The sequence below is a fragment of the Abramis brama genome (genome assembly GCF_963993115.1).
Source record: "Abramis brama genome assembly, chromosome: 23".
In the NCBI taxonomy this organism is placed as follows: Eukaryota; Metazoa; Chordata; class Actinopteri; order Cypriniformes; family Leuciscidae; genus Abramis; species Abramis brama.
The window spans coordinates 3,816,773-3,844,456 of NC_139985.1; the positions used below are offsets into that span (position 1 = coordinate 3,816,773).

The following is a 27,684-nucleotide window of genomic DNA, read 5'->3' on the forward strand; positions in this document are numbered from 1 at the left end:
ACTGTCCAAACTGTATATTTTGTCCCCTCACACTAAACCTACCCATCACACAAAACTTTTTCCAAAAAACTCATTCTGTATGATTTATAAGCTTGTGTACCTCAATTTAGGTCCCCACAGTGACACAAGTCCCCATGAGTCTGTGTGCATTCAGGTTTAAGTCCCCACTGGGACAGAAAAACATGTACGTACACACACACACACACACACACTCACTCACTCACTCGCACACATAAATGCATAAAAACTCATGCACAAAAGCACACAGCAAAATCACAAAAGCACACATTCAGTACAGAATAGCATGCATGCACAAAAGCACACATACACACACACACACACACAAACAAAATGTAACCACTGTGTCTAAAATTGGTATTAAGTACCAGGAAGTATCACTGCTATTGGTATAGACTACTGAACGTTCGGTATCGTGACAACACTAATGCAAACATTCACACATGCACACACACACAAACAATTTCTTTTCCTGCATTAATAAATGCCCAGTGTCTTGCCAGAAAGCATTAGTGCAGAGCAGAGAGTCTGTCTGCCGCTGCAGCGCGCCAACACATGCAGAACTAGCGGGAAGAGCCAGAGGAGCTGACGTACTGTCTGAGAGACGGCACAGCGCACAATTCATTATGGCAGGCACGCGACAGACAGACACACACACACACACACACACACACACACACACACACACACACACACACACACACACACACACACACACACAGTGTATGTATCGCCACAGCCCACATCTCCACAATCTTCTCTCTCTCTCTCTCACACACACACACACACACACACACACACACACACACACACACACACACACACAGTGTATGTATCGCCACAGCCCACATCTCCACAATTTTCTCTCTCTCTTTCTCACACACACACACACACACACACACACACACACACACACACACACACACACACACACTCAGTGTATGTATCGTCAAAGCCTACTTCTCCACAATCTTCTCTCTTTCTCTCTCTCTCTCTCTCTCACACACACACACACACACACACACACACACACACACACACACACACTCAGTGTATGTATCGCCAAAGCCTACTTCTCCACAATCTTCTCTCTCTCTTTCTCACACACACACACACACACACACACACACACTCAGTGTATGTATCGCCAAAGCCTACATCTCCACAATCTTCTCTCTCCCTCTCTCTCTCTCTCACACACACACACACACACACACACACACACACACACACACACACACACACACACACACAGTGTATGTATCGCCACTGCCTACATCTCCACAATCTTCTCTCTCTCTCTCTCTCTCTCTCTCTCTCTCTCTCTCTCTCTCTCTCTCTCTCACACACACACACACTTACTGTTTGCTGTGTGAAAGTGGTTGTTTATTTCCTGGAGGAATAGAGCGCTATGTTCGATGAAACCTTCAAAGCTCACTGTTGTTATTTTGGTGTTTTAATAAAAGGTATGTCCAACAAACTGCTCATTCGGGATTATGGGAAGGCGCTCAAACAAGAGGTGGGCATCAAACAGAAACTGATGTGTGCGTGTGTGAGTGTGTGTTCGCACTAACAGAGCTTCTTTATCTGGTAGATGTGTGATGAAAATAACTGGACCATATCAATATTATTTCATTATGCCGCCATGTCAAACCATATAAAGACATTGTGTTGTGTTTGTGCATTTCAAGTAAAGGCATCTCCATGTCTATCACAGATCCCTGATTATCATTGGCTGTAACTCACCAAAAACAGTTCAGCGCAGACCGTATCTAGACCCGATTCAATCTCACAAACTCATATATATATATATATATATATATATATATATATATGTATATATATATAGTAATATGTAACAATGTAATTTAAGCTCTGAAACTACCTTTTCATCACAATGAGACATTTTTCGTCTTTCATTTGAGTGAAGTTAAAATGTTCTTTCTGACACTCTCATCGCTTGCTTGCCGGCGCTGTCAATCCCACAATCCCCTGCTGCTCGGCAGCCATAGAGAATGAATGGAAAACGTCCGCTCAGCTCATCTGACTTTGCACCAGTGGACACGTGTGATAAAAACAAAGCAGAAGATGAAGTGTAAAGCAGTCTGTAGACTATCATCACAGTCAAGTACAGTGTATCAGTATATTGAATATATTCTGTTTGTGTCTGGAGCTGCCAGTAGGTGTGTACATCACATAGAGAGAGCAGATCAATCTCTCTCTCTATCTCTCTCCTGGCTGAAAGTCAGATAAAACACATGCTGACTCACAATATATGTGTGTGTATTCATGCACGATGTGTTTGTGTGTCCCTCTACCCAATCAAACTTCTGTTATGGATCATTTCACTCGACTTTCATGTTTATCAACTCTGATGACAAACTGATATGGATCATTAGTGCTTTAATTGGTCAATTACGTACCTTTAAGAACAACCGGGGAGAATTTAGGAACGAAGGTCCGTTCGGCACAAGTGGTTTCTATTCTAGTTCTGTTTAAAATTCACCGCGGTACAGACGGGTCTTCTCGGTTCACTGGCCTACAAAGTCCACTACAACTCGAGCAGGAAACATGAACTCCTGGAGACGTGCGGACACTTTCTCCTCTGCGTCTGCCCTGTTTTTTCTTTCCCTCTGTTTATCAATTTTCTCCTTGTTCTATCCTCCACTGCTTTGGTTTCAAAGAGCCCTGGGTGGATTTGCACATGAATGAGCGTGTGGTGTTTAATTACGACCTCAGATGCACTCCCCTTGCGGAAGAGAGGAGAGACACATGACACAAAGCAGATCAGCCAAATTAAACTTTGACAAAACGGCAGCGGGCATGCATTGGTATTCCTCAGACGTCATTGTTTTAATGGGAAAGGGCCCTTTATGTTCTGTTCTTTATAGGAGTCTGGGAGCGACTGCACCGCAGAATATGGGAACAATAACAGAAATTCAACCATATTCATATGTAAGACAAAAAAAAAAATTGCCAATGGGATAAGAAAAATAAACTTTTCACATTTGAATTAAATACCCATATTTATCCCAATGGCGAATCTTTTTTCTTCTTGCTTTAGCTTCACATGAAATCATCATAGTCCATTTTAATGGTCCTGCCATTGTGACAAAGTAAAAATATTCCATTTAGTCTCTCAATTAATATGAGATCACAAAGACTACATACAAATCTTATAATAATAATAATAACAACAACATGTTATAATACATGATTTTTATTAATATTATATAATACTTATTCATCTAATTATATTTTTGATCATAATTTACATAAATAATAGAAATATTATAATTGTATTTTATATACAATTATTAAAAATAATACTAATTATATCAATTACAATTATTATTATATAGTTTTAGTAGTATCAGTATTAATAATTGTATTTTTTTAATTGTATGTGATTACAATTTGCATAATATAATATAAATCATGTCAAGTTAATATGTTAAATGTTTAAAATTATATATATATATATATGTAATTTATTCTATTTCTTACAATGATTAGTATAATTCTAAATAATAATTCTTATAACAAATATTTCTTATAATTAATAGTCAGAAATGTTTGGAGAAAACTGTACTTGTTGAAGGCCCTGGAGTGCCGTTACCTCAAATACTGAATCCCAGGAAACACTGAAGCTGCCACACACACACACACACACACACACACACACACACACACACACACACACACACACACACACACACACACACACAGAGTAGTGGCAATGCCAAGACCTGACAGGCATATAAAGGTTAAAATGCGCACATATGCACACGCCAGGACACATTTATGAATACAAATACACAGAGCAGGAACACCTGGCCAATAAACTCACACAATGCACAGCAGAGCAACATACGTGTGAACAAACAACAGCACTGTATGAATATTAGCGCAAATCGACAAATAACAACAAAAATACATCAGAGCTGGCCTTAAAAGTCTTATCAGTGCCATAAAAACAAATTAATATCCTGAGATGAGATATCATGAGTGAATTACCCAACCGCTCGTTCCATAAAGAGTCACTACTGAGATACAAGCACTCTTTTAACTTCAAATTAATACGACGACACAATCATAGCAGTGCTTTCATTGCTTTAATTATATTATGAGATGAATGTGTGTGTGGAAGCATTTAGGACTGATGTCGGCTGTGTATCTCCAGTCGTCGCTTGCAGTGTGAACTGACACTGGTTGTGACCCCTGAAGACAGCCTGGAGTCACACAAGCTTCATTAAGAGCAGGAAAGCACGCGCTGCACTAAACAGCCATGGCAAATTGCAGACTGAAATCAGAGCCATTATGTAAAGGCAGGCCGGGGGCGGCGAGGGGCTGTGTGTGTGTGTGCATGTATGTACGTATGTGAGCCTCAGTGGGAACACTTGTGTTTACATGTTTGTTTGTGTGTGTGTGTGTGTAGAGGACAGTTGCCCGGCAGTCTCTTCCCTGCTGCTCTGTGTCCTGCCGTTGTCACACACTGCGATCATATCATTAACGCTTCATCGTTAAGCTCTAATTTGGATGCACTTTTCTCATGTGACCCACATAATGGGGGCACACAGATTCTCTCTAAAAGCAAATCAAACTGTTTTTTAAAAGGTACATTACTGTTCAAAAGTTGGGGGTTTGAAATGTTTGAAATAAATTAATACTTTTTATTTAGCAAGGACAAATTAAATTGATGAGAAGTAACAGTAAAGATTTTTTTTTTTATAAATGTTTTAAATAAATGCTATTCTTTTGAACTTTCTATTCATCAATCCTAAAAAAAAGTGTCATGTTTTCAACTGTTTTTAACATCGATGATAATCAGAAATGTTTCTTGAGCAAATCATCATATTAGAATGATTTCTGAAGGATCATGTGACACTGAAGACTGTAGTAATGATGCTGAAAATTCTTTGATCACAGGAACAAATCATATTTGAAAATATATTTAATAATTTTAATAGTTATTTTAAACAATATAACTGTTTACTGTATTTTTGTTGAGCATGAGAGACTTTTCTTTTAAACATAAAAAAATCGTACTGACCCGAAACTTTTGAACGCTATTCGTTTTCAAAGAGGAATTTGCCAAATATTGCTAAAAAAAAAAATCTCATGCAAATCAAAACCTCACAGTAGACGGTCATTGGAATGGTGTAAATGAAATCCGGCAAAAAATATCCACATTTCTGGATATGAATTGCATGTTTTCTGAGCGTATAATCGTTTGATTACTTTAAGCCAGCAAACTTCTTTTTGTTCTGCTTGAAAAATATCCATGTGCTTCTTTTATCAAAATAAATGACGCTTGCTATTTTGTTATCTAATGCAATGACACTCAGACATTTTGATGTGCAGCTTAATTCCTAAAATATATTTTGGGGGCACTGTGTATGTGTCGGTGTGCCTAAAATACAAACAAATCAAAAAGCATCTTATGAGTCATTTGGTATCTGATGTCAGAGCTGAATCACTAAATACCGTTACGCAAGAAAACAAGGTTGTTTCAACGAGACTGGATCGGCTGTGTGCTCAGTAAAGCAGCTCTTATTTGCCTCTTCTGCTCGCTGTACTTACAAATGTGTGTGTACACGTTGGGTGAATGACAGGTCCAGATGCTGGCCAGGTAACCTCTGGCCATGTAAACAGCTCTTGAACCCGAAACCCCGTGGTGATTTGTCTGCCCACATTTTCCCTTTCCCCTGATTTGCCTCCCGTACAAACACTTGCTCTTTCCACGGTTTTCTGTTTATGAATAAATCCAAACTTATCTTTCCGGACCACTGCAGATAAGCATGCGAAATTGCTCTTTTTGGTACCGTTGGATATTGTCGTCTTTACTCTCAAGTTCCTTATGTCATGATTACATTTAATTGCATGGCCTTCTATAGAAATAAACCTCACTGAAAACATTTGGAACGTCAAAGCTTAAAATTAATCTACGTGCCATTTGGTAGCTCTTGACGTGTGCTACATATATAACCACATATTATCTTAATTTGCATTCATCATCATATCACAGCTGTTATCTCTCTGGATAGATATAGAAACTGGCATTACATGTAAAAAGCTTTTTCATTATCGCTGCTCCGTAAATCAAGTAACACTGTAAATTTCGTGCTAAGCCCTTATCACCGTAGGGTGATGTTCTACGATCTCACCACATTACCACCCACATTAATGGCATTGGTGAGCAAAGACAGCATTAAGCTAATAGACCTGGCCACATCTTGCATTATAAATAGTCATTAATATTCCATTATCTGTCTGCACATGCCTGTGAAATGTGCAGGAACTGGCAGTTGTACTGAAATGTACAGTACCTTTCAGCTTTACACTTTACATATAAAACAAGGAGACGCTGCCACGCGTGTCATCTTACCTGGTTTTGGGGGACGTCGTCAGCCACTCTTCATGTTTTTCAAACGTTATCAAGTAGGCTGCAATCTCCTGCAACAGATCAAATAAAGAAATATTCAGGATTGTGCTCTTTTTACCGTCTAAAACATGTCTTAAAAATTCTAATTGTCTAGTTCAATAACATTACAATGTTAGTGTTCCATTATCAACTAAGATTCAGTTAGCATAAGCTTTATTTTCTATTTAAAAAAAAAATCCTAGTCAGCGCATATTCTTACATCATTCCACATTTCCTTGTTCTGTTATTTCCCGCCTTCTCTCCACTGGTCACACTATTAAAACGCAAAGTATCATGTACAATGGTGTTCTTGGAAATACTTTGAGGCATCATGTAAACACCAGGGTTGAGTGCAATTCAAATCAACTTAAATTCAAGTTTAAAACTTTTGAAGGTTTATAGACCTAGAACGATAAGATAGAACGAAAGAATGATACTGTAGATAGATAGATAGATAGATAGATAGATAGATTACAGGTGACATGTTGCCCTTGATATTATCAGACCTATTAAAAGTACTAAAACCAAATCTATCCGACTGAGTTTTACTCTCTCTCAGGTGCGGTAAAATTGACCAGCTTTCCTCTAGCAGCCCTTATAAAACTAGAGTACTCAATTGAAACACCACAAAACACAGTCTTATAAACTTAATGAATGTTGTCCGAGAACATGATCTTGTGTAAAGCGGTTTTGAGCATTAGTATGAGTAACCCGTCCGTCTCCATGCCGAGATACAAGAGTTGCGGATGTTTCTAGATGACCTGACGATGACCATCGTTCATCCGTCGCTCCGGGGTATTGGTAAAGTGTTCAGACGGCCCGCTGTGCAGCTGTCAGAAGCCAGATTACACAGGCACAAGGGCCCAACTGCATCTCGAGCCCTACAGCCAATCAGCATGCCATATCGACTATCAACTCCTCTGACAAGAGCCAGATCCTGCGTCGTATCGGTGTGGAACCACCACCGGAGCGCTTAAGACAACATTCACGTGCACATGAGTTACTTGTGCCTGAATTCTGAGATCAGTTGAAAGAGCGATCTCATTTTATGCACCAGTGGGCTCATTTTAGCAAAGCGTGAGGAGAATGAGTGTCTGGGCTTCTAGAATACAGAGACGACGTACATCACATATACGTTAACAGCTCTATCACAATTGTTTGCTCTTTATATTAAGTAGAATGTGGCTAAAGAGAGGGGATTTGGGTAACGAGTGCCACACGTCTACAGGACAGACACATCAGGATGCTCTTCACAACAGAGCGGAGGGTGGAGTGTTCGGCTGACAGTCACGCGAAAGATTCGCTGTGTATCTACATGCGGCCATATGCTCTCTTGGCTCGGTTCTGGAAACAGGCAGAAGGCCTAGAGAAGTGTATTGGAACACAACTGGCAATGTTCTCTCTCGGTTTCAATTTAGAGAAGCCAACTTGTGCAGTGCCAATTTAACCCTGCTGGCCTCATTATTGAAGGCAAAGAGGGAAGGGATGGGCCTAACAGAGGAGAAATGAGAAGCGCATTAAAGAGCCAAGAGGAAAGAGGAAAAGTGTGAGCCATTCAATTTCTCAAGTAGAATAGAATTTCAATTCAATTGCTATTTGAATTTAAAGTTTAATTAAAATGAACTGAAATTCATATTGTGAAAATGAAAATGATCCTTTAGTCACTCTCATGCTGTTCCAAACCCATACGACTGTGTCTTTGGTGGAACACAAAGATATTTTGAAGAATTCCAAACAACAATCCTCACTTACTTTCATTTTTTCATACAGAAAAAGTAGATATGCATAAAGGTTAGGAATGATATGAAATAAGTAAATGATGACAGAAGATGACATTTTTGGGACAAAACTATTCCTTTGACTAGAAAGGAAGCTTTGTCTGAAAGTTTAAAATGTCTAAGTGGTGTGCCAAACACAGCAATGGCCGCCTTCATTGTTTTCTGTGATATGTTTCAAAGTGTTCCATCACCTTATGTGACCGTAACACACACTTCTTTGTTCTCCTGTTTACCGTTGGGCTGGGGGTCTCTATTCTCACTGTCGGATTGTTTGTTATGCTGGGACCCTGGGAGTGTCCTGGCACTGCCGCTGATGGACTGAATGAAAAACAATGACCCGCAGTAATTTGGCAAACAAGCAACAAGACAGATACCGAGCATCGGGGAGCCGGGCCTTTGTCAAATTCTGTTTATTAAGGAGTCAATTCTCAGCAGCTCGCTCATCTTTACTGTCCCTTCTCAGCCTAGTTTTCCTCTATTTTCGATAAGCTTGCTTTTTTGTGCTCCATATACATTCCCAGCACTCCTCCCCTCCTCTTTGCTCTCATTGCCTTATTATTCCTCTGTTCCGTGCTCCTAACTCAGAGCTGTAGTCACCAAAGAGATTATATGACAAAGTCATTTTGCATTGAAATGAAGATGAAGGCCTCGGGGCTTCAGCGTTGTGCCAGAGAACATCCTATCCCCGTTCCTTCGTTTATCCCATTCCCCCTCCCTCTGACTTCCGCGAACCCCGGGGGCCATTCGTTCGGATTCTAGCGAACCTGCTCCAGGCAGCTCTTTCCCTAACCCGCAGTTAACCTGAAGGGCGGCGCTGACGCCTCACTCTGACTGCCAATGAGCGCCTCCAAGTTTGCCACTCAGGAGCCGACAAATGTGAAACTCCTCAAAGCGCTCTTTAAACTATAGTAGGGATAAACAGGAGTCAAGAGGTGTGTGAGAAAGATCCAGCGCTCCAGACAAACTGTAGTGTTTTTTTCCTTCCAGACAATGCCTCTCTCTCTCTCTGGCTTACATATTGAATGCTTGTTGCTAAACTTTATGAAATGCAAATCGGCCTCCTGTGAAAATGATCTTCGAAACGCTTCTAACAATTCAACACCAAAGGAAGACATGAGCAAATCCTGCTACCTGTTTCAAAAGGCCAGGCCTGCCATCCATCTCCTTCTGTTGTTCCCAATATGAAAGAGAAGTCGTGAACAGTGTGACTCCCTGACAGGTTTATTTAAGGGAAGCGTTCATGGAAAACGTGTGGATTTCACATCACCGTCGTGCTTGTGAAAAAGGCGTAATGACTATCGAGTTCAATTACTCCAGCTATTATTTCAAAGTTGATGAAGCACTTTGTTTAAATGATCAAGCCGGCCCACTTGAGCTGAGGGGTGTCTTTTTTTGTTTGACCATGGCGAACTCTTCAGAATAAGTCAAGGCAAAAATGGCAATTACATCAAAAAAAGTCTTCTACTACTAGATCCATGGTGAGGTAATGCAATATACCAATGACTGAAATAATTTTAAAATGTTAGGGATGGGAATCAGAAGTGACATCAATGATCAATCATGAAAATGTCCCAAAAGGCTTTGTTTGCAGTTGTAAGATTTGTTACAGCATGATTTTTGGCAGTACTTTGCTCCAAAACAGCAGGATTTGAATGGGTTTTAAAAACATTTTTTACAGAACTATGTCATATTAAAACTTTAAAATATAAAATAAATATTAAAACTTATTAAGATGAATACGGTACACTGCCAGAAGAGCAGAATAACTTTGAGCATTTGTTCACTGAATTGAACAGTCTTGACAAATCTGACAAACACTGCCCATCCCTAATACACTGCTTGTAAAATGTGATCTTACATCTCTTAATCTCTGCATAATTCATATTAAGTTTCTAATTTAGGCTGAGATGGAGGCCTTGGAGTTCTGCTGAGGGTCATCCTAAAACTGACTCTCATTTGACCAAGCTCGAATGAACTTTAAACCCAAAGTGCTCCCCGTGGCACCGTGAACAAAACGGGAGAGAGTCATCATTCTGCTGAAAATACTCTCCTCCACAATTTGCTGCAGGGTGAAGAAAATTTTGCACGACAGATCGTTTTTGAATACGTGCCCTGATTCATTAGCGTAAGACTCCATCACACTTGGTTCCTGCCATGGTCCCCACAGGTACCCTTAAAGCCTGCGTTACATAGATGGCTGGCAGTTTCCGAAATGAATATTAGTCAGAGTGTACCCCGCTGAACTGCACCGAATGTGCTTAAACCAACACTCAGACATTATCAAGCGGCAGACGATACAAAGTGGTACAGTCAGCTCTGTTCTGAGCACACCATCACTTCCAATCTGTCTAACCGTAGGATTCCTTAAGGGCCGCCTGGTCCACCAGCCTGGAAAGTCTAAGGTGAGAAGAGACATTCATGTACACTACATATTGGTGAGCATAAGAGACTTCTTTCAAAAACATAAAAAAAAACCTTAATTATTCCAAACTTTTCACCAGTGTAAGATGACATGACAAATTATGATACCATAAACATGCTCTTTCAGGCCACTGAGACGTCCTCCGGTCTGCTTCCACTTCAAATTGAAGTGTCTTTTTCTTTCTTCCCAAAGTCAGCAGGAAAAAAGCAATGAAGTCCCCCACAGAGTCTCGCTGTCATCTCAATAATCATAATCAAACTGCTCATCCACAATCTTTTACATTGTCTCTCCACCCACTCAGTAGATGAGACGTCACCAAATCACAGAGAGCAAATTGACAATCCACTTTAAAAAGTGGGAGAGGAAATTGAGCCATTAATCATAACGCTCGTGTCCGCCATACCGGTCCTCGTACTGTCCGCACTCGCACACACAAGCCAAGACCGACACCACGCTCAGGAGTCTCTGCAGCTTATTGCAGAAAAAAGATAAATGCTTCCTTTAACTGTCATTTACCAATGTCTCTCTTGCACTTTGTGGAGATGCCGCTCCAAAGCCCGGTTTGATTAGTGGATGTGTGTGTGGTCGGGCCATCCAGACGCTGCTCAAGGAGAAAGACTTCGGCGAAGGTGCAAAGGACATCATAGTGGTCTAAGATTGATGTTCTCTCAGTTTGGCAGAGGACTGGAGAAACGTACTGTGGCATACTTTAAAAGAAGTAGAAGAAATGCTGCCAGAGAAGGGCAGAGAAGGTGAGAGGACCATTAATGGGGATCCAGGTCATGGAGAGGTCCTGAGTCTGGTCCTCAAGGAACCATCTTAGTGTTTTCGGATAAACGAAGAACTAAGTCAAGTGGTTTAATTAATCAAGTGATAGTCGTGTCAGTTGTGTTACTACACCATTGGGACACATTTAAGGGGTCCTAAGAATAGGACATGAGCAGGACAGCAAGTATGAACAAGTGCTTGTCAAAACATATTACCTTAAAAGTACAATGCAGAACATAAATTCATTCATTCCTCAACACCCAAAGACAGAATGATTTCCTAAGAGACTTTTCTGGAACCACTCATTTTAGAAGTAGCAGAAGTAGTAGTAGAAAGAGCTTTATTGACAAGCATGTTCACACACAAGGAATTTGTTTCGGTGAAGAAGAAGCTTCCAGTAGACAACAGAGACAACAACAGTACACAGATCAAATCAAATGTTTTAAACACTTTTTGAAAAAATTATGAATGCCATTTCATGTTGGCTTTAAGACCAAAAAGTAATAATAATAATAATAATAAATATAATTTCTATGGTAACTTTCATACATAAAATGCAGCAATAAACAGTAAATAACACAAAATATAAAAATAAAATAAGAGAAAACAGAACAAGCAAAGCAACAAGAGAAACAATAAAACAAAGGAATGACATGAGAAAGTCATTATAAATGTGCTTAAAGTCAAAATATATTTAAAAAGACACTTAAATAAATAGTAAATCTTAAATAAATAGTAAATAATGAATGAATGAATGAATGAATGAATGAATGAATGAATGAGAAGGAAATACACTGATGTCTTCATTGGCTTTTAAAAATGTGAACGCCATTGTAAATATCTATTTATTTGTCTACTTTCAATTGTTTAAAGTTCCCTGATTGTCAGAGGATTATGGCAAACAGCTGCTCAACTCGATCTCATAACCTTTAGCCCAACACCAGCACACAGACCATAAACATCCAGGTTGTTTTAGCATTAGATGCACGCACAGATCTCCAGCTGTTTGATACAGAGAGCTGGCAGGCAAAGCTGTCACCTCAGCACAGAAAATAACTCTCGCTATGCGGTTTGAGAGACGTGGAGGGGCAAGTGGGCTAAAGTTCTACTTCTGTTGTTTTTATATTTTTGCAGGTGTGTATCCCAGCAGACCTTGCGGCACAGCAGCTGTTTAAGGTTAACCTGCAGTTCCAGCTGTTCAAAGAGATGTAAACATTTGTGTGGAGTGCAATCAGTCACGCTGGGTGATGATGTTTGTTTTGGGTCATTAATATTAATATATGACAACAGGTTTCAGGACACATGGCTTTTATGAATTATGAAAGAACACAGAGACCAAGGAAATTGGTTTCTGCATGTATAAATCCCAACCTTTGTGTTAAAAAAAGGGATCAATTTGAGGGCAATGGAGAAATGAGAAGATTTTATATATGTTCTTTATACTAACTTATATTTATGCATTTGTCAGATTTCTTTTCTATCTAAAACAACACACACTGCATTTTGTCCAAGCATTCACTGGGAATTGAACCCATGACTTGGGGTTGCTAGCATCATTACCTAATGAAGAAAAATAAAAAATAAATACATGTTATTTTTAAGATAAGTTGTCTTGCAGATTTGCAAACTACAGTGTCAGAGAAGCTTCGCCAACACTCAGTCAAAAAAAAAAAAAAAAAAATATATATATATAAAAAAATTCTTGTTGCTTAACTATAGAAAGGTGCTAGCAATGCCAATGGCTTCTATTACCAAAGTAACCAAAGGGTAAATTGCAGTTCAAACACTCTGTAAATCACTTTGGATGAAAGTGTCAGTCAAATGCATAAAACGTAAATGTAAAAACATGGTGTAGAGTTTGAGTTGTCACTTTCTCCTTATTACTTCTTCAGACTTCTCACAGTCTCTTTCCTTATTTTGTCTTTTTATAGGCTTTTATTCTTTATTCGTCTATATTCCCCTGTTCTTTCCCTTTATCTTCTCTTTTCTCTCTGTTGTTTTGCAGTGGCCTTGTGCCCCTCTTGGGTTATTTGTTTGTTTTGGTCAATTGTGAACCTCCAGCAATGATAAGGAGAGGGCGTTATTGTGTTGGAGAGGCAGAGAGAGAGAGAAAGAGAGAAGTGGGCTGAAACCTGGCACTTAGCAAGATTGTTTTCCCTGTCCAAGTGCCAAGGCTGCTGACTTCCATGATAAAAATGAAACTATCATTTGCAAGGATGTTATCAGATAGTCAAGAGCGGTAGAGAGAGAAACAGCCAGAAAGAGAGACAGAGAAGAGGGTCAGCCATTAATGAAAAATAGCAGCCACATTATTATAGGTGATGTGATTTTCCCATTACTGTGTGCACGAGAATTATTCAGTTTAAGAGATGGAGTGTCGCCTACGAGTGACATACTCATCTACATACTACACACTCATCAAATATCAATCATGAAATTAATCTCTGCTGTGTAATTGATAGGTTACATGTGTGGTTTATTTATAACCGACAACAGCGACAACAGCAAACAGCCTTCGAAAGCACCACTAAAAATAATCATTCTGGTTAATTTAGTTGTCAATAAAAAGCTAATTCATCTAATTAGCCCACAGCTTTCTCTAAAACAGGGATATTTACAGTTGGAAAAACTTAAATTGCATTTCTTCATCCAAGCAATTTTCCCCATAATTGGAAAAGCCTAAAAGTTTTTAATTTGTTTTGAACTTCTCCTCTTGTTTAACTCCCCACATGCACAGCGAAGCAGTAAATAGTTCACTCAGATCATTCACATTACAGCTCGTGCGCGAGACGGACAGCGACGGCAATTAATAGCTGCTTCTGCAGATTAATTAAAACCACAAAAGCAAAACAAGTGTCACGTACAGTAAAGCTCTGGACCCACAAAGCTAAAGATGGCTAGAAACAAGATGTTTCCTGTGCCGTCGGCCAAACATCAACGAACAATGCAGTTTTTTTTCTTCATTTTATCACGAGACAAAAAGTACAGCCAGGGAGGAAAGCGCAACCATCCACACATGCGTTCCACCTTTTGTTAGTACGAGAGGGAGTGAAGGTCATATCCCAGGCAGAAGCTTCCAGGAGCCGCCCCGACTCTGCCAGCGAGGCCCCGGTGGGGAAGGAATGATGGAACGTTTCATGCTTCCTCCACGACACGTGGGCCCCATCCGGAATACATGATCCGACAGAGACAGGAAGGAGGAGAGACGCGTCCTCCGCTTGGGCTCACCCGGGATCTACTCCAGAAATGCAGTGGCACTCGTCCTCGCCTGGGATCGAGGCTGCTGCTCGCGCTCGATTGGTGACACAATGGAATATTGGATTTCCTCAGTGCTTCCAAACCTGGTGATGCCATATCAGAGGTGCCACCAGGTTGACGCTACAACTCACTGATAAACTAAAAATGCATCCAAGACACAAACAAGCACACAATTCTCAACATGTGCAAGACTGTTCTGCAATAATAATGGAATAGTGGAATAGTCTTATGATTTGGGGGTCTACATCTGTCTTGGAATAGTAATTTTATGCTAATAGTTTTTTTTGTGTGTGCCAACAAACAAATTCTACTATTATTTCAGCTGCCAATATAAGTGTAACTCTGGTTTACCATGCTAAAATCCATTCTGCTTTAAAAACATGAAAAATGCCTACAGCACTTCATCTTCTAGGTTTAGGATGTTATGACAAAGATGGAAGAAACTGAAATGCGCCTTTATTCCTGAATCCATTAGGCTTTGTTCCAGGGTTGGGCAAAATTCAGAATTTAAAAATTGGCTCTGTTTCAATCCCTGATTTAATAATAATTTCATAACACATTACATGTTCTTCCACCCAGGAAAATACAATGAAAGTTAATTTATTTATCCACTAGTCTGTCTAACTATAAGGCCAATTAAACCTAAAAAGACATTTATAAACTTTCAAAAAAGGCTTTGTCAAGCCAACACGGAAAAGTCTGTCTTGACAAACTTTCCTTTTCTAGTTCCAGTATAATATATTGTAATTGTACTTCCTTAAATTCTAATTCACATTACAATTCTACACACTATTTTCTTTCTTCAGGAATTTAAAAGGATTTTTCAATTCAGTTTTGAATGATGCAAAACCCTGAACTGATGTTTCTGTTTGCTATTTCTATTATTATTATTATTATACATTGACATAAAAAAAAGGATGAAATACAACAGAAATCTATTTTTCATGGCAAGGCCCCCTTGGTGAACAGAGAGGCAGAGCCTTGTTACACATATACAATTGCTATTGTAAATAAATAATAAATGTTGCATTTTTAGCCTGGCCTTCATTGGCTTGAGTGTAGTACCATATTAATCTGTCTGTTTACTTTGTTATGATGTTTACAAGGCATTAATATTACTCATTATCAAAGTACAGACTCATAAACTTAATTGTACATTAATATAAAAAGTTAAATTCTAATGTAATGTGGGATGTATCTATCAATGACGCATTAAGCTGAACTTTAACATCTTAGCTTTATCTTTGGTTGAAGTAAACACGTTTAGCACATTTCCATTCTTTCACGAAATAAAAATGTTTGAGATCCAGCAATAATTTGCGGACCCCCTACAGTCCCGCCATGGACCCCCCATGGGTCAGGGACCCCCCGTTGAAGCGCCCTGATCTATGGGATGTTGTTTTTTTCTTACATCTACTTACCAAATCAAACATGCTAAGTTAACATGCTGAGCATTTAGCATATTTTGTTTATGGAACACAAAGGATTTGCAGGCGGTGGCTTTTAACACAGCTCCCCGGTTTATACTCTACAGCACACAATAATAGCTCAGCACTGCGGCTAATTAACCCCACTAACAGTTTCCCAGTTCCCTAACTGTGATAAATGAGAAAAGTTGATGGACAATGTGAAGTTTCTTTGAGATGGAGGAATCATCTCACGTACCGAAACCCTGCTGCTTTCCTTGAGGCCAGAGTTCAGTCTCCAACCATTTGAGTCATATCAGAACCTCCTGCCCTCCTCTTCCACTGAGTGTGAGCTATAAGAACTGAACTCCATCTCCGCAGGAGCTGTCCATCTGTCACAGGTACAACTCGTATATTATTGCACTTTCGAAATCAATGGCTGAAGGCTAGAGAGATGAACAGACATCTGCAGATGATGGGTACAGATGAAACAGTCCTTATGGAAGACAAGCAGACAGATGCCGATGAACTCTGCTCATAGACAGCCAATACAAATACTCTGGGATAGAGTGTGTTGGTGCACTCTGAAAGAATGCTTGAACTGTACATTGGGAATCGAGAACAGATTCATTTTAAAAACAATTACTGAAATGACTGCCATGATGTTTGGTTTTAGAACGTAAAATATGCAATATAAGCATCAGAGCCATTGTCGTGATCAGTGTTCGTCTGTGAATGCGAATCGACAGATCGTCCCACGTGATTCATTGTTCCTCTGATAAACCAATCCTGCCTTGGTAACTGCTGCCATCTGCCATTTTCTCAGGGTAGCTTTTGCTATTTTATGTCAATGGAGGATCTCTGTGTTTAGATAGTTTGCAATTGCAGTTTTAGAAATGCACTATGAAACACAATCATTTACAACAATTTTTAATAATTTTTAACAGCTTTGAGCATTTTACTGAAAAATCTAAGAAATCTCCTGTTTAATCATATAGGATGTCCTGTATAGGATGTTCTGTTGCTCACTCACTTTCTGAGCGAGTAACAATAGCAAAGGAGGCTGAAATTAAAATAAAATAAAAATAAATTTAGAAGTTATTTCCCAAACACTGTGCATTCTTTCTTCCTCAAAACTCATGAACAAATTCATTAATAAAGTTGAGTGGAATCGGCATTCCTCACCATTCCCAATCCCATCCCTACAAAACTGTTACGGTTTGATGTTATGGTTTAATTCTACTCACCAGTGGGAAACTCTACTGCCTTCCAGTGTCAGAAACTCAAATTCCTCCCCCTCCCCCCAACGTTGCATTAATTTCATCTCAGATTGCGACTTTGTTTGCAAACCTGAAATTTTCCAATACTTGTGTGTCTTTCTCCACCCTGCTCAATGAATCCCGGCACAGATTCATCTTTCCCTTAATCAGAGGATCGTGACAGGCGTTAATTAAGGTGCGTGTTTGCCCTGTCAGAACGTCAGCGGTCGGCCTGTTTTGTTTGGCGAGGCAGTCCGGCTGTCAGGCGGTTTGGCACGGCTGGAACTCGGTGCTGATGTGGCAATAAAGGGAGCAATGTGGCGGTGAAGGTCACCAACTTCCTCCTGGACGGCGGCATATTCGCCCAGAACTGTTTATATCATATGCAAGTGTTTGGTTGATATACACCATTGTTCAAAAGTTTGGGGTCGATAAGATTTTTAAAATGAGTCTCTTATGCTCACCAATCTTACTTTTATTTTTGAAAATACAGAAAAATACTGTAAAAATTAAATAAAACAAAAATTTTGTTCTGATGCTCAATACTTTTAAAAACTGATTTTTTTTTATAGATAAATAGCATTTATTTAAAATATTTTCTGTATAATTATAAATGTCTACTGTCACTGATTCATTCTTGATGCATTCTTGCTGAATAAAATATTAATAAATATTATAAAATTTTTACTTTGTTTGCTGTCCAAGATGCTGCTCATATTAACCACACACATTATCATGAAATCTATGCTCATTTTCTGGTCCATTTCAGCTGCTTTTGTGGCCAAAATGGATATACCACTGAAGAGACTAAATTTTGAAACATGATTTAAAAATAAGTAAGAGGGCTGTAAGTGATTAGGAAATCTCCTCTTTCATCTAAATTAAAGAGGAGTGCCGGGAAAACGAGTACCCAGATTTGCTTTCATGGGCGCTCTGCCTCTCTGGAAATGCTTTGAGATGTTTTGCTCTGATATAACAGTTGCATCACTCTCCTGGAGAAAGACTAATCTATTTATTATGGCTATTGTTACTTAACCATGAGCGATTTTTACTTTTGGTAAATGTGCAGCAAGGAAGTAGCAAATAAATAAACTTGTAGAGTAAAAAGATATATTTGAGAGAGAACTGCAGCCAAGTAGTAATTTAATTCCCCAACATGCATCACTGTTCCTGACTGCTGCTACAACGCTCAGACAAAAACACAAGAGCACTGAAAAGTGCCACATTAATCCAGCCCAAAGCACACAAAAAAACAAAAAAACAAAAACAAAAAAAAACATCTACAGACTGGCCAAGATAGAGAGAGATTACAAGATAGACCAGGTGCTAATAAGCAGTCATCTAGCAGCCGCCATGGTTTCAGTGCTTCCATGCTTCACTTGACCAAGTAAACAAATCAACTGAACAGCAACTATTGTAGTTAAATACAGAATTCAATTGTCATAAACAAATGAAAGACAGCAAAAGACCGATTTAGTCACATATAAATTCTGTTCAGAAACCCAGTGACCTGCCTTGTGCAAAAGTTTTGCAAGAGAATGCAAAAGCATTGAAATATAATTCTTTCCTCCCATCTCATTTTTATGTACTTTTTACCATCACAATTTCCCTTTAGGGGTTTCGTACACACACACGCACGCGCACACACACACACACACACATATACACACACACACAACACAAATTAATTAAATAAATAAGCAGCACAAATGTTTTCACAAAAAGGATCATGTGACACTGAAGACTGGAGTAATGATGCCGAAAATTCAGCTTTGCATCACAGGAATACATTACATTGTAAATATATATACAATAATAAGTTTCAATAATATTTTTACAACATTACAGATGTTGCTGTATATTTGATCACATAGATGCAGACTTGGGGAGCATTAGGGGCCGTATACACAACACTGTTTTCAACTAAAAACAGAAAACTTTTTATGCGTTTTGGCTGTTTATTTATACGACAACAGAGTTTTGGGGGCCTGGACTTGCAGTTCTACTGGGTGAAAAGGATAATAAATTAGCAACGTCTTTGTGGAGAGATTGCAACAACAGCAACCCAACAGAAACGACAGCAAGAAACTAGAGCTGTGCGATTTTAGTGCATTTCTTCCTTTCACAGTGGTGCACTTTCATTCCTCCCTAACAACCCAAACTTAACATCCAAATCAGATCAGTGATCTGAAAATACAGTCTACTGTTGCTAAACTGCAGGACGTGCTCGATAATAAAAAGAGTTATTAAAACTGCATTAAGCGGTGAAGGAGATGCTGTTACCCAAGCTTTCTGTGCGCGCGCTCCGAGACGGAGTGAAACATGGACAAGCAAAGTGAACTTTGGGTTTCAGGTTAGCACCTAAAAGGTCAAATACACACAGAAATATTTTAAAATGGCCGGCTTGGTGAGTAATCGCTTAAACACCATCGGTTATATCTTAAGTGAACATGAGCAGTTGGGAAATAAGTAACAGTATATTGGATCCGTGCATTCGGTCTTAAAGTGACAGCAGCCTAATAAACCTGCTGACGTCTGTTTCAATGTTAATCAAAAGACAAAGAAATAAATCACTCACTGCTCTTTAGTAGATTTAGTAGGATTAATCTACATTTAATTTATACAGTATTATTTATCATGTAGTATTATTTATTTTGGTGATCGGAATAAAATAGAAAATATTTTATTTGATTAAGATGTTCATCAATCATTTGTATAATTGAATGAAATATGAGTATATTTATAATCAACATTTTGTGCTTATTTTTAGACTGACTTTTGACTTAAAGGATTCATGCTGCCTTACAGTTTGCCTATGATGTTTTAACATAGGCAGCTCACTATTTTCCGGAACGGACCAATAATGTTCCCTTTTCTGCAGACCACATGGATCCATCATCGTAATGAAGTGTCATGAGTGTGTCAGAATCACATTACATGTGTCTCGGGAGCTGGCTATCCACAATCATGACTGCATGAACATATCTTCCATTATACAGTCTAAACTTTCCTGTGATGACGATGCTCCAAACCCTGGACGCTTCACTGTATCTGATGAGAGATAAACAATATTGACTTCAGCCTCTGAAATGATGCTGTACTTCATAATCAGGTTAAAAAAGAGAGAGAGAGAGCGACAGAACTTACTTTTCTCTATTTTAGCCTCATTTGAGTGCCTTTTCAGCACATTTGACGCTTTTGCTGGTGGCGAAAACTCAGTGAGCGTTTGGGAATGACTTATTTAACAGATCACATTTCTTTCTCTGTCAGCAAAAAAGGAGTCCCTCTCAGAGAAACACGGCAAAGGCAATTTGCTGTGAAATCTAGGGTCATCCGGAGACAAATAACTTTAAATGGAAAGGGCAACAAAGGACGTTGAAATAAAGAGACCGGGCTCTTTCCAATAATTAATTAAAGCACTTTCAGCCATGCAGGAGGTGCAAATGGGAACGGCATTGTGCGTTTGGACCCGGAACAAAGCCGACTTCAGGGCCGCTGTCATGACACTGTCAATAGATCTCATATATCAACACTTGGCTTGCACATGTAATCGCTTTCAATTTCGTCCAGGCTTGGGGTGTTATTGATTTAAAAGCCGTCTGTTCTCTTTCTGGACCTCTTGCCGAGAGCAACGGGAACGATCTACACGCGTCTTTTTGGATAGCTGTCAAGCTGAAGACCCTGTATGAACATGCAACTCTTTCCAAGTTATGGATGAGCACTAAGCCATTTTATGCAGTGCAAGAGAAAGGTAGAAGTGCATTAGTGAATGTGGAGGCGATTAAATGACAAGCAAATCACGTGTCAGTATGTTCATGGCGAGTAAAGCATCTTGTTTCTGTGGCTTCTACTAGTAAAACGAGTGCAAATTAACAACATTCAGTAACAAGCTGAATAAACTAGAGCACAATATTGATTTTTTTTTTTAAATCCTGGTCGGATGAGGCCAATAGTTTTCTTTTTCCTTTTCTAATGATATATAAAAATTGCTTAAAAAAATTAAATACATATATATATAATAATATATAATATATAAAATATATATATTACACAAGTGATATTGTCTTTAAAAAATAATAATAGTTTTTCTCTAATACATTACATGGTGATATTTTTCTTTCAGACATTAAAAATTACAACAAAATGTAATAAATAAATTGTAATTGTTTTTGTAAATTTGATGTAATAAAAACATATTTCTTTCTGCCATATAAAACAGCACTTACATTTTTCATTAAACACCAAATGTATTAGGTTATGCAAATATACAGTAGCTGGAAACTATACAGCTATAATTAAACTATGACATCTATAAATTCATAAACCCAGCATATAATAGCATACAGTGATTTGTTTAGGATTTTCCCATTCTAACTGATGCTTCCAAGACTATCACAAATCATTCTCACAAATGTGACATGTTAGCCAGCTAAATTACATATTTAAATCAGCAGAATTTGCAACAATGTTCAATATTTCACAAAAGAAAAACAAATGTTTTCCCTGGCAAGGCATACAAACTCATGCATATAATCAAGAATCATAAGACACAGTGAAATCACACAACTGGCTTACGCCTATCCTTATAGTTGAGTCCTGAAAGCCATTTTCATTATGCTTTTCAGACATTTATGTTTAGATATACTCCCATGGATTGCTCTTGTAAACCGAAAACAAGGCAGTCTATTTTCATAAAATAAACCCTGTCAAACTCCAACTAATCGATATCAAACATAACAGACTATCGGTAAGGTGGTGTATGTGTTGTGGGAATATGAGCAGTTGTATTAGTGAAGGAGTTCGCATCGGACTGTCTCCCTGTGGTTACAGGCATGGCCCGAGGCGTTTCAGTCTTCACTAGTCAGTGAGAGCTGCAGAAAGCCAGTGTGTCCTCACACATCTGCCTCTGCGCCACGAAAAACAAATACAGCAGCGGTGGTGTGGAGGAAACTAGCCTTCAGAAAGACATGCAGACGTTTCAGTCAGACTTTTATCAACCTTTTACTTTCATACGTTCATACTAAAGCTCCATCTTTAGAGTATGTCTGCATTGGGACCTCACAGATGTGAACACACACGTGAACAAGCGCTGTTGTTCTACAAGTCAGGACTGAAGTTGTATCCGTTAAGATCAACATGAAGCGCGCTCACAACCTGTTTTAGTTTAATCACTGGGTGAAATTCAAAAGTTTGTCTTGATCCACATATTGTCACAATATGTGGATCAAGACAACATTTTGAATTTCACCCATCAGGAAATGATCAGATGGTGAAAATTTGATTGAGGTGAAAGAATGAAAAATGAGACCGATTTGGTGACATCAGCAGAAAAAGATGCCTCTTCTTTTATAGTCACTTTTTATAATCAATTAATGATTATCAATATAGTTCACACCAAGGGCTATAAATATAACGATAAAGATAAAGATATAGTTCTAAAAAATCTTGGAGGAACGATTTTTCCAGCTGATGAATGATAAAAACAAATTTAAAAACAAAAAGTAACTTGACAGCCAATCAAAATCCATCCTGCTTTAAAGAGCTTGAGCATTTAAAGCGACAGACGACAAAACTGCAGCGCAAGCTTTAAGTCAACTATTAAAAAAGAAAGAAAAAAAGTAAAGAAAATGGGAACTTTCAGAAATGCTTCTCATGACTCTTTGACTAAGCATTTCCTCAAATCCATTTGTAGCTTCAATGGCTGACCTCTCCTATCAGTCTGCCATATGGACATATAAACATGTAATATTTTGCACCAATCTGACAGTTTGAGATGCACAAAAGAACAGAGCAATAATTTGAAACTGCCACAGAATCATATTGTTTACAGTTTTGGTATGTAAACTGATAAAAAAATAATAATTTACAGCAAATCATGGCACACTTCACCTTCAGCACTAAAAAGTCCAACATACGACACAGCAATCCAAGAAAAGCAATCCAAAAATAATATAACACAATCATGATTATGATGCATACTTTATGAATATGAAATATGAATTTTGTCACAAAATATCCATTTGTGTTATTTCACAGTTTTGATAACTTTACCTTTATAATACAATATGAAAACAGATTAAATTGAGTGGGCGTGTCCAAACAATTGACTGGTGGTGCACAACTTCCTTTAGTTTAACTATGGCAGGGAAAGTGGGCAGTGCAGGACACAGATAAAGGTGAATGTATGTGTGGAACAGCTCCACTCAGCACAAACTGCACTGAGGAATCAACCGCTCCTCTGAGCCATATCACGACCGGCAACAGAAATCATATTTCAACGGCCTTGCATCTTCTCCAGCCAAGTGCAGCCAGGCAAGCGCTTTACCCAAAACCCCCTTTGTCACAGAACACTTGCTGTGACGTTCTCCCTGTGATACCAAACAATGATTCAACCATCTGGACTTCTGTATGTGTGTTTCCCAGCTCCCCGTGTTTGACATTAAATGCATTTCAAACCCATCAGTGAACTTTGATCTGACTGACGGAATGTGAATGTGACGGGAATCAAATTAAAATACTCACAATCTACATTCTTCAAAATAACTTTTGTGTGTGTGTGTGTTCTGCAGAAGAAAGAATGTAATTCATGTTTGGAACAACATGAGGGCGAATAAATAATAAAGGAATTTTCATTTTTGCGTGAACTTTCCCTTTGAATGTAGTCTTTGGACCATTTTATCTCCGAAATCTCACGAATGCAATTTAAATTGTGTCTCATTCTCTTTCTTTTCCATATTCAGCAAAGAGCTGAATTTAAATAAGTCACCTGACCCATAGAATACAAATCAGCTTTCCCAATCTCAGTGACAACAGACGGAGCCGTAATGTACTTTTTGATCTTCCGGCTCAGGCGCACCATTAACCGCGGATGAAATTTGCTCGGATTCAAGTAAAACGGGAATGACCACAGGCTGTCTGTGCCCTTGTCTGAGAACGGCAGCATTTGCTATTCGTGAGTGAAACATGAAATATTCATGTAGTGATGCACGATATTAGGTTTCAGTGAAAGCTGAGGGAGAAGGTGGCAAACAAGACACGTCTCTCCGTGTCCGTTCATTCCCATAAACCCCCTAAAAATCATCTCCCATGTACGACCCGTCACCATTTCCAACGTACGCCCTCTACCGAAACCCCGGCCTCTCTAGGGATTCGCGTTCGCATCTGAGGAGGACCGTGGAGCCATCAGCGTGCCTGGAGAATGTCTGTGCGGAGGAAACCTTGCAGAACGCGTCTCATCGGGGGCGGATCTCCTCCGGGAGCGCCGTCATATGAAAACCGTGGCAGAATCATGCCCACGGTCGATACTCTACATTACCCGCGCAAGCAAGGCGTTAGCGATGACAGCCGGATTCCTCCAGGAGATTCTTTATCAATAAATCTCACTATATTTGTTTATGGCTGGCTTGGAGACAAAGCGACGACCGATACCTGGCAGTGAGGCACGCGGACTAACGCATCCATTTTAATTCTCTCTTTCATCTCGGTGAGACAGAGAACTCTGGAATCCCGGGAGGAAGCCACATCATCTCTTTGTCATGACCAAAGTCAGCCCTAGTCGCTAAGATCTATGCGACGTATGCCCGGCGCCCCGGGAGCGCTTCGCAGAGCTAATATTATTCCAAATCCAAATGGCTTTGAAATGCAAACGCACACTAATGCCTTTTGCATGCCAACTGTTGCAAAGCCTCTTAATTGCATTCTTACTCGGGTCTCTTGTTTACACACGATCTGCAACATCCCGTTTTTGGCAGCGACCGACAGCAGAGGCCTCACAAGACAAGCCTCACAGCCCACACAGAGAGAAGCAGCTCGACCAGACGCGGGGAAACGAGAACAAGGTTATTCTGGGGCCTTTTACATATCTGCTCTGTGCAAGACCTTTGAATACGCGGAATAAAAACACTTTGATAAGCTGGATAAACCTTGTACAGTGCTTGATGAGACAACACATTAGGTAGGAGTCAACGGTGAACTGAGAAAAATACAAAGAAATCGATTATGTTTTAAATGAAAACTCGCAAAGATTGGTCAATGACATCTAATAACTTTCTTTCAGATCATGTTTTAAAAATCTTCAAATTGATTTTCAAAATCCCACTTGTTTCATAAACAAACAAAAAAACTCTTTATACACTACCATTCAAATGTCTGAGGTCAGAAAGGCTTTTCAGAGTCTCATTTGCTCACCAAGGCTGCATTTACTTGATTAAGATACAGTAATATTGTAAAATATAATCACAATTTAAAATAACAGTTTTCTATTTTGCTATATTTTTAAAATGTAATTTATTCCTGTGATGCAAACATGAATTTTCAGCATAATCTCTCCAATCTTCACATGATCCTACAGAAATCATTCTAATATGCTGTTTTTATGATTAAGAAACATTTCATATTATTTATCAATGTTAAAAACAAATGAAAGTATTAAAAAAAACTAAGTATTAAATTCTTGCACAAAGAATATTTTCAAATGCAAATGACTGCAATATACTGTATGTAGGGGATCTTACTAAATCAGGGCCTTATTCTCATTATTTTCCAGCTTCTCCTGTTCAATGCCTCCCGCTGGAGTGCAACTGTGTGAATGGTGACCAGGAAATGACCTAATTTCAGCCATGTAGGACAGTTTCCCATCCCCAGATTAAGCCTGTGCGCTGAATTACACCGTCAAGGGCGACTCTTCACTGAAATACTACTTAATCTAGGAATAGGCATAATCTGTCATTGAAACCCACCCATAGAGTTTTAATTAAATTTCATGGCAAACATAATACCATGAATACCTCTTTTAATGAAAGCCACGGGAAAGGTTTTATTAAAAGACAGATAACCATGTCAGGTCTCTTGCCGTTAACCAATAACTGATTTTCCTTTGTTTAGAGGTGCTAGAGGTCAGGTAACACGGCTGCTGTATAAAGCTGACGCAAGCGTATGCCGAGGCAGCAGCCGCTGTCATGTGCCGCCCACATTGTCTGTGTCCGATGCTGTAAGTGGGAGAAAGAGGACGTGGGGTTAAGTGCATGGCATGACGTTATGGTTAGCGTGCTCATACCGATGTGTATGTCATTTAGCTGTGTGTGCATGAGAGAGCCAGTGAGAAAGTGACCAAATCATCACCTCTTGCAGCCAGGTGAAAGCAGACCAATCAATAATCTCCAGGGATCACCCCTCCTTCCCGCACACTCTCCAGCGAGCCCGTCCCTGTGCTGTGATTGGACACGAGGACTTGTGCCGTTTGACCTTCAGCATGGTCAGCAGGGATCCTTCCGTTCGCCCGTTAAACTGAGATGAGGGCGCGTCACATCTATCTCTGTCAGCCGCCGGCACGCTAGCTATTCATCAGCGAGTGGCCGACAGCAGCATGAGAGAGTAGCATGAGAGCATGCAAACATGCTAACACACAAGCCCCTCCCACTTTAGAAGTCTTTCCAAAAGCCTCTAATTAAAATAAACAAACATGTCAATTTCAGCCCACCACATTTAAAAACCAAATCTCTCGTGTCCAGCCAAAACGTAATTGCCGTGCCGGTGTTGCAAATCTCTTGCAATGCACGTAAAACAAATACATCAGAAAACCATTACATGTATATTCATGAAATTGCAGACCCTGGGATCGCTCCAATCGATAGGATTAACTAACAAGCAAATGCAAACAAAGCACTTTGTAATCCAGTCCAAACACGGCACATTACATCAGCTTTTTTGTCCGCCATCCAAAATCAAACGACAAACAATATTGACACTGATGAGCACCTCCTCATTCGAAGAAAGTTCCTCTCTGCTCCATTCAGAAATATCTAACTTCATGACAACATGCAAATAATGCTCAACAGTGCAGCTTTTCCAATAACAAATTACTTTTTTCCAACAAGTATAACATGACAAAACTAGAATAAAAATGCTGGCGGTTTCTGGCAACTTAAAAAAAAAAAAAAAAAAACGCTGGCTGGGAAAGAGTTAAGAACCATAATCCAGTTAGATACTCTTTGTTTAGTAGATTATATTACATATACATATAATTATAACTTTTCTCTAACAGAACCAGAACCTAAAAAAACAACGTCCTCCTTTAAAATATTCATATTTACATACGGACACACATGTACAGCAACCTAAATGTGTTGTGTTTAATGACAACAGTAGCTCATTACAAAAGTCGCCTGAAGTCTCCTCTGAAATGCAGAAATTTAAACACGCTGTGCACATTTATGAAAGATTTAGTGGTTTGAAAATGTCTTTTTTAAGCTGCTCTGGCAAAGCAGTGTCATTGGCGTTGCTTTCAAACCATAAATCTTTCCTCTAATCAGATTTTGAAAAAGCAGCGCAACATTACATCATAAGCAAGCTT

The 27,684-nt window shown here is 39.1% G+C and overlaps 1 protein-coding gene across 6 annotated transcripts in view; it reads right to left on the reverse strand.

Annotated features, from left to right (window-relative positions):
• The window catches only part of camta1b (calmodulin binding transcription activator 1b), a 268,279-nt gene that overhangs the window by 136,523 nt on the left and 104,072 nt on the right, over positions 1-27,684 (reverse strand). For all 6 annotated transcript variants that reach the window (XM_084100190.1, XM_084100192.1, XM_084100191.1 and 3 more), the window contains one exon: positions 6,407-6,474. In XM_084100190.1, the coding sequence (XP_083956316.1) occupies positions 6,407-6,474 (68 nt within the window). The remainder of the gene's footprint in view (positions 1-6,406; positions 6,475-27,684) is intronic.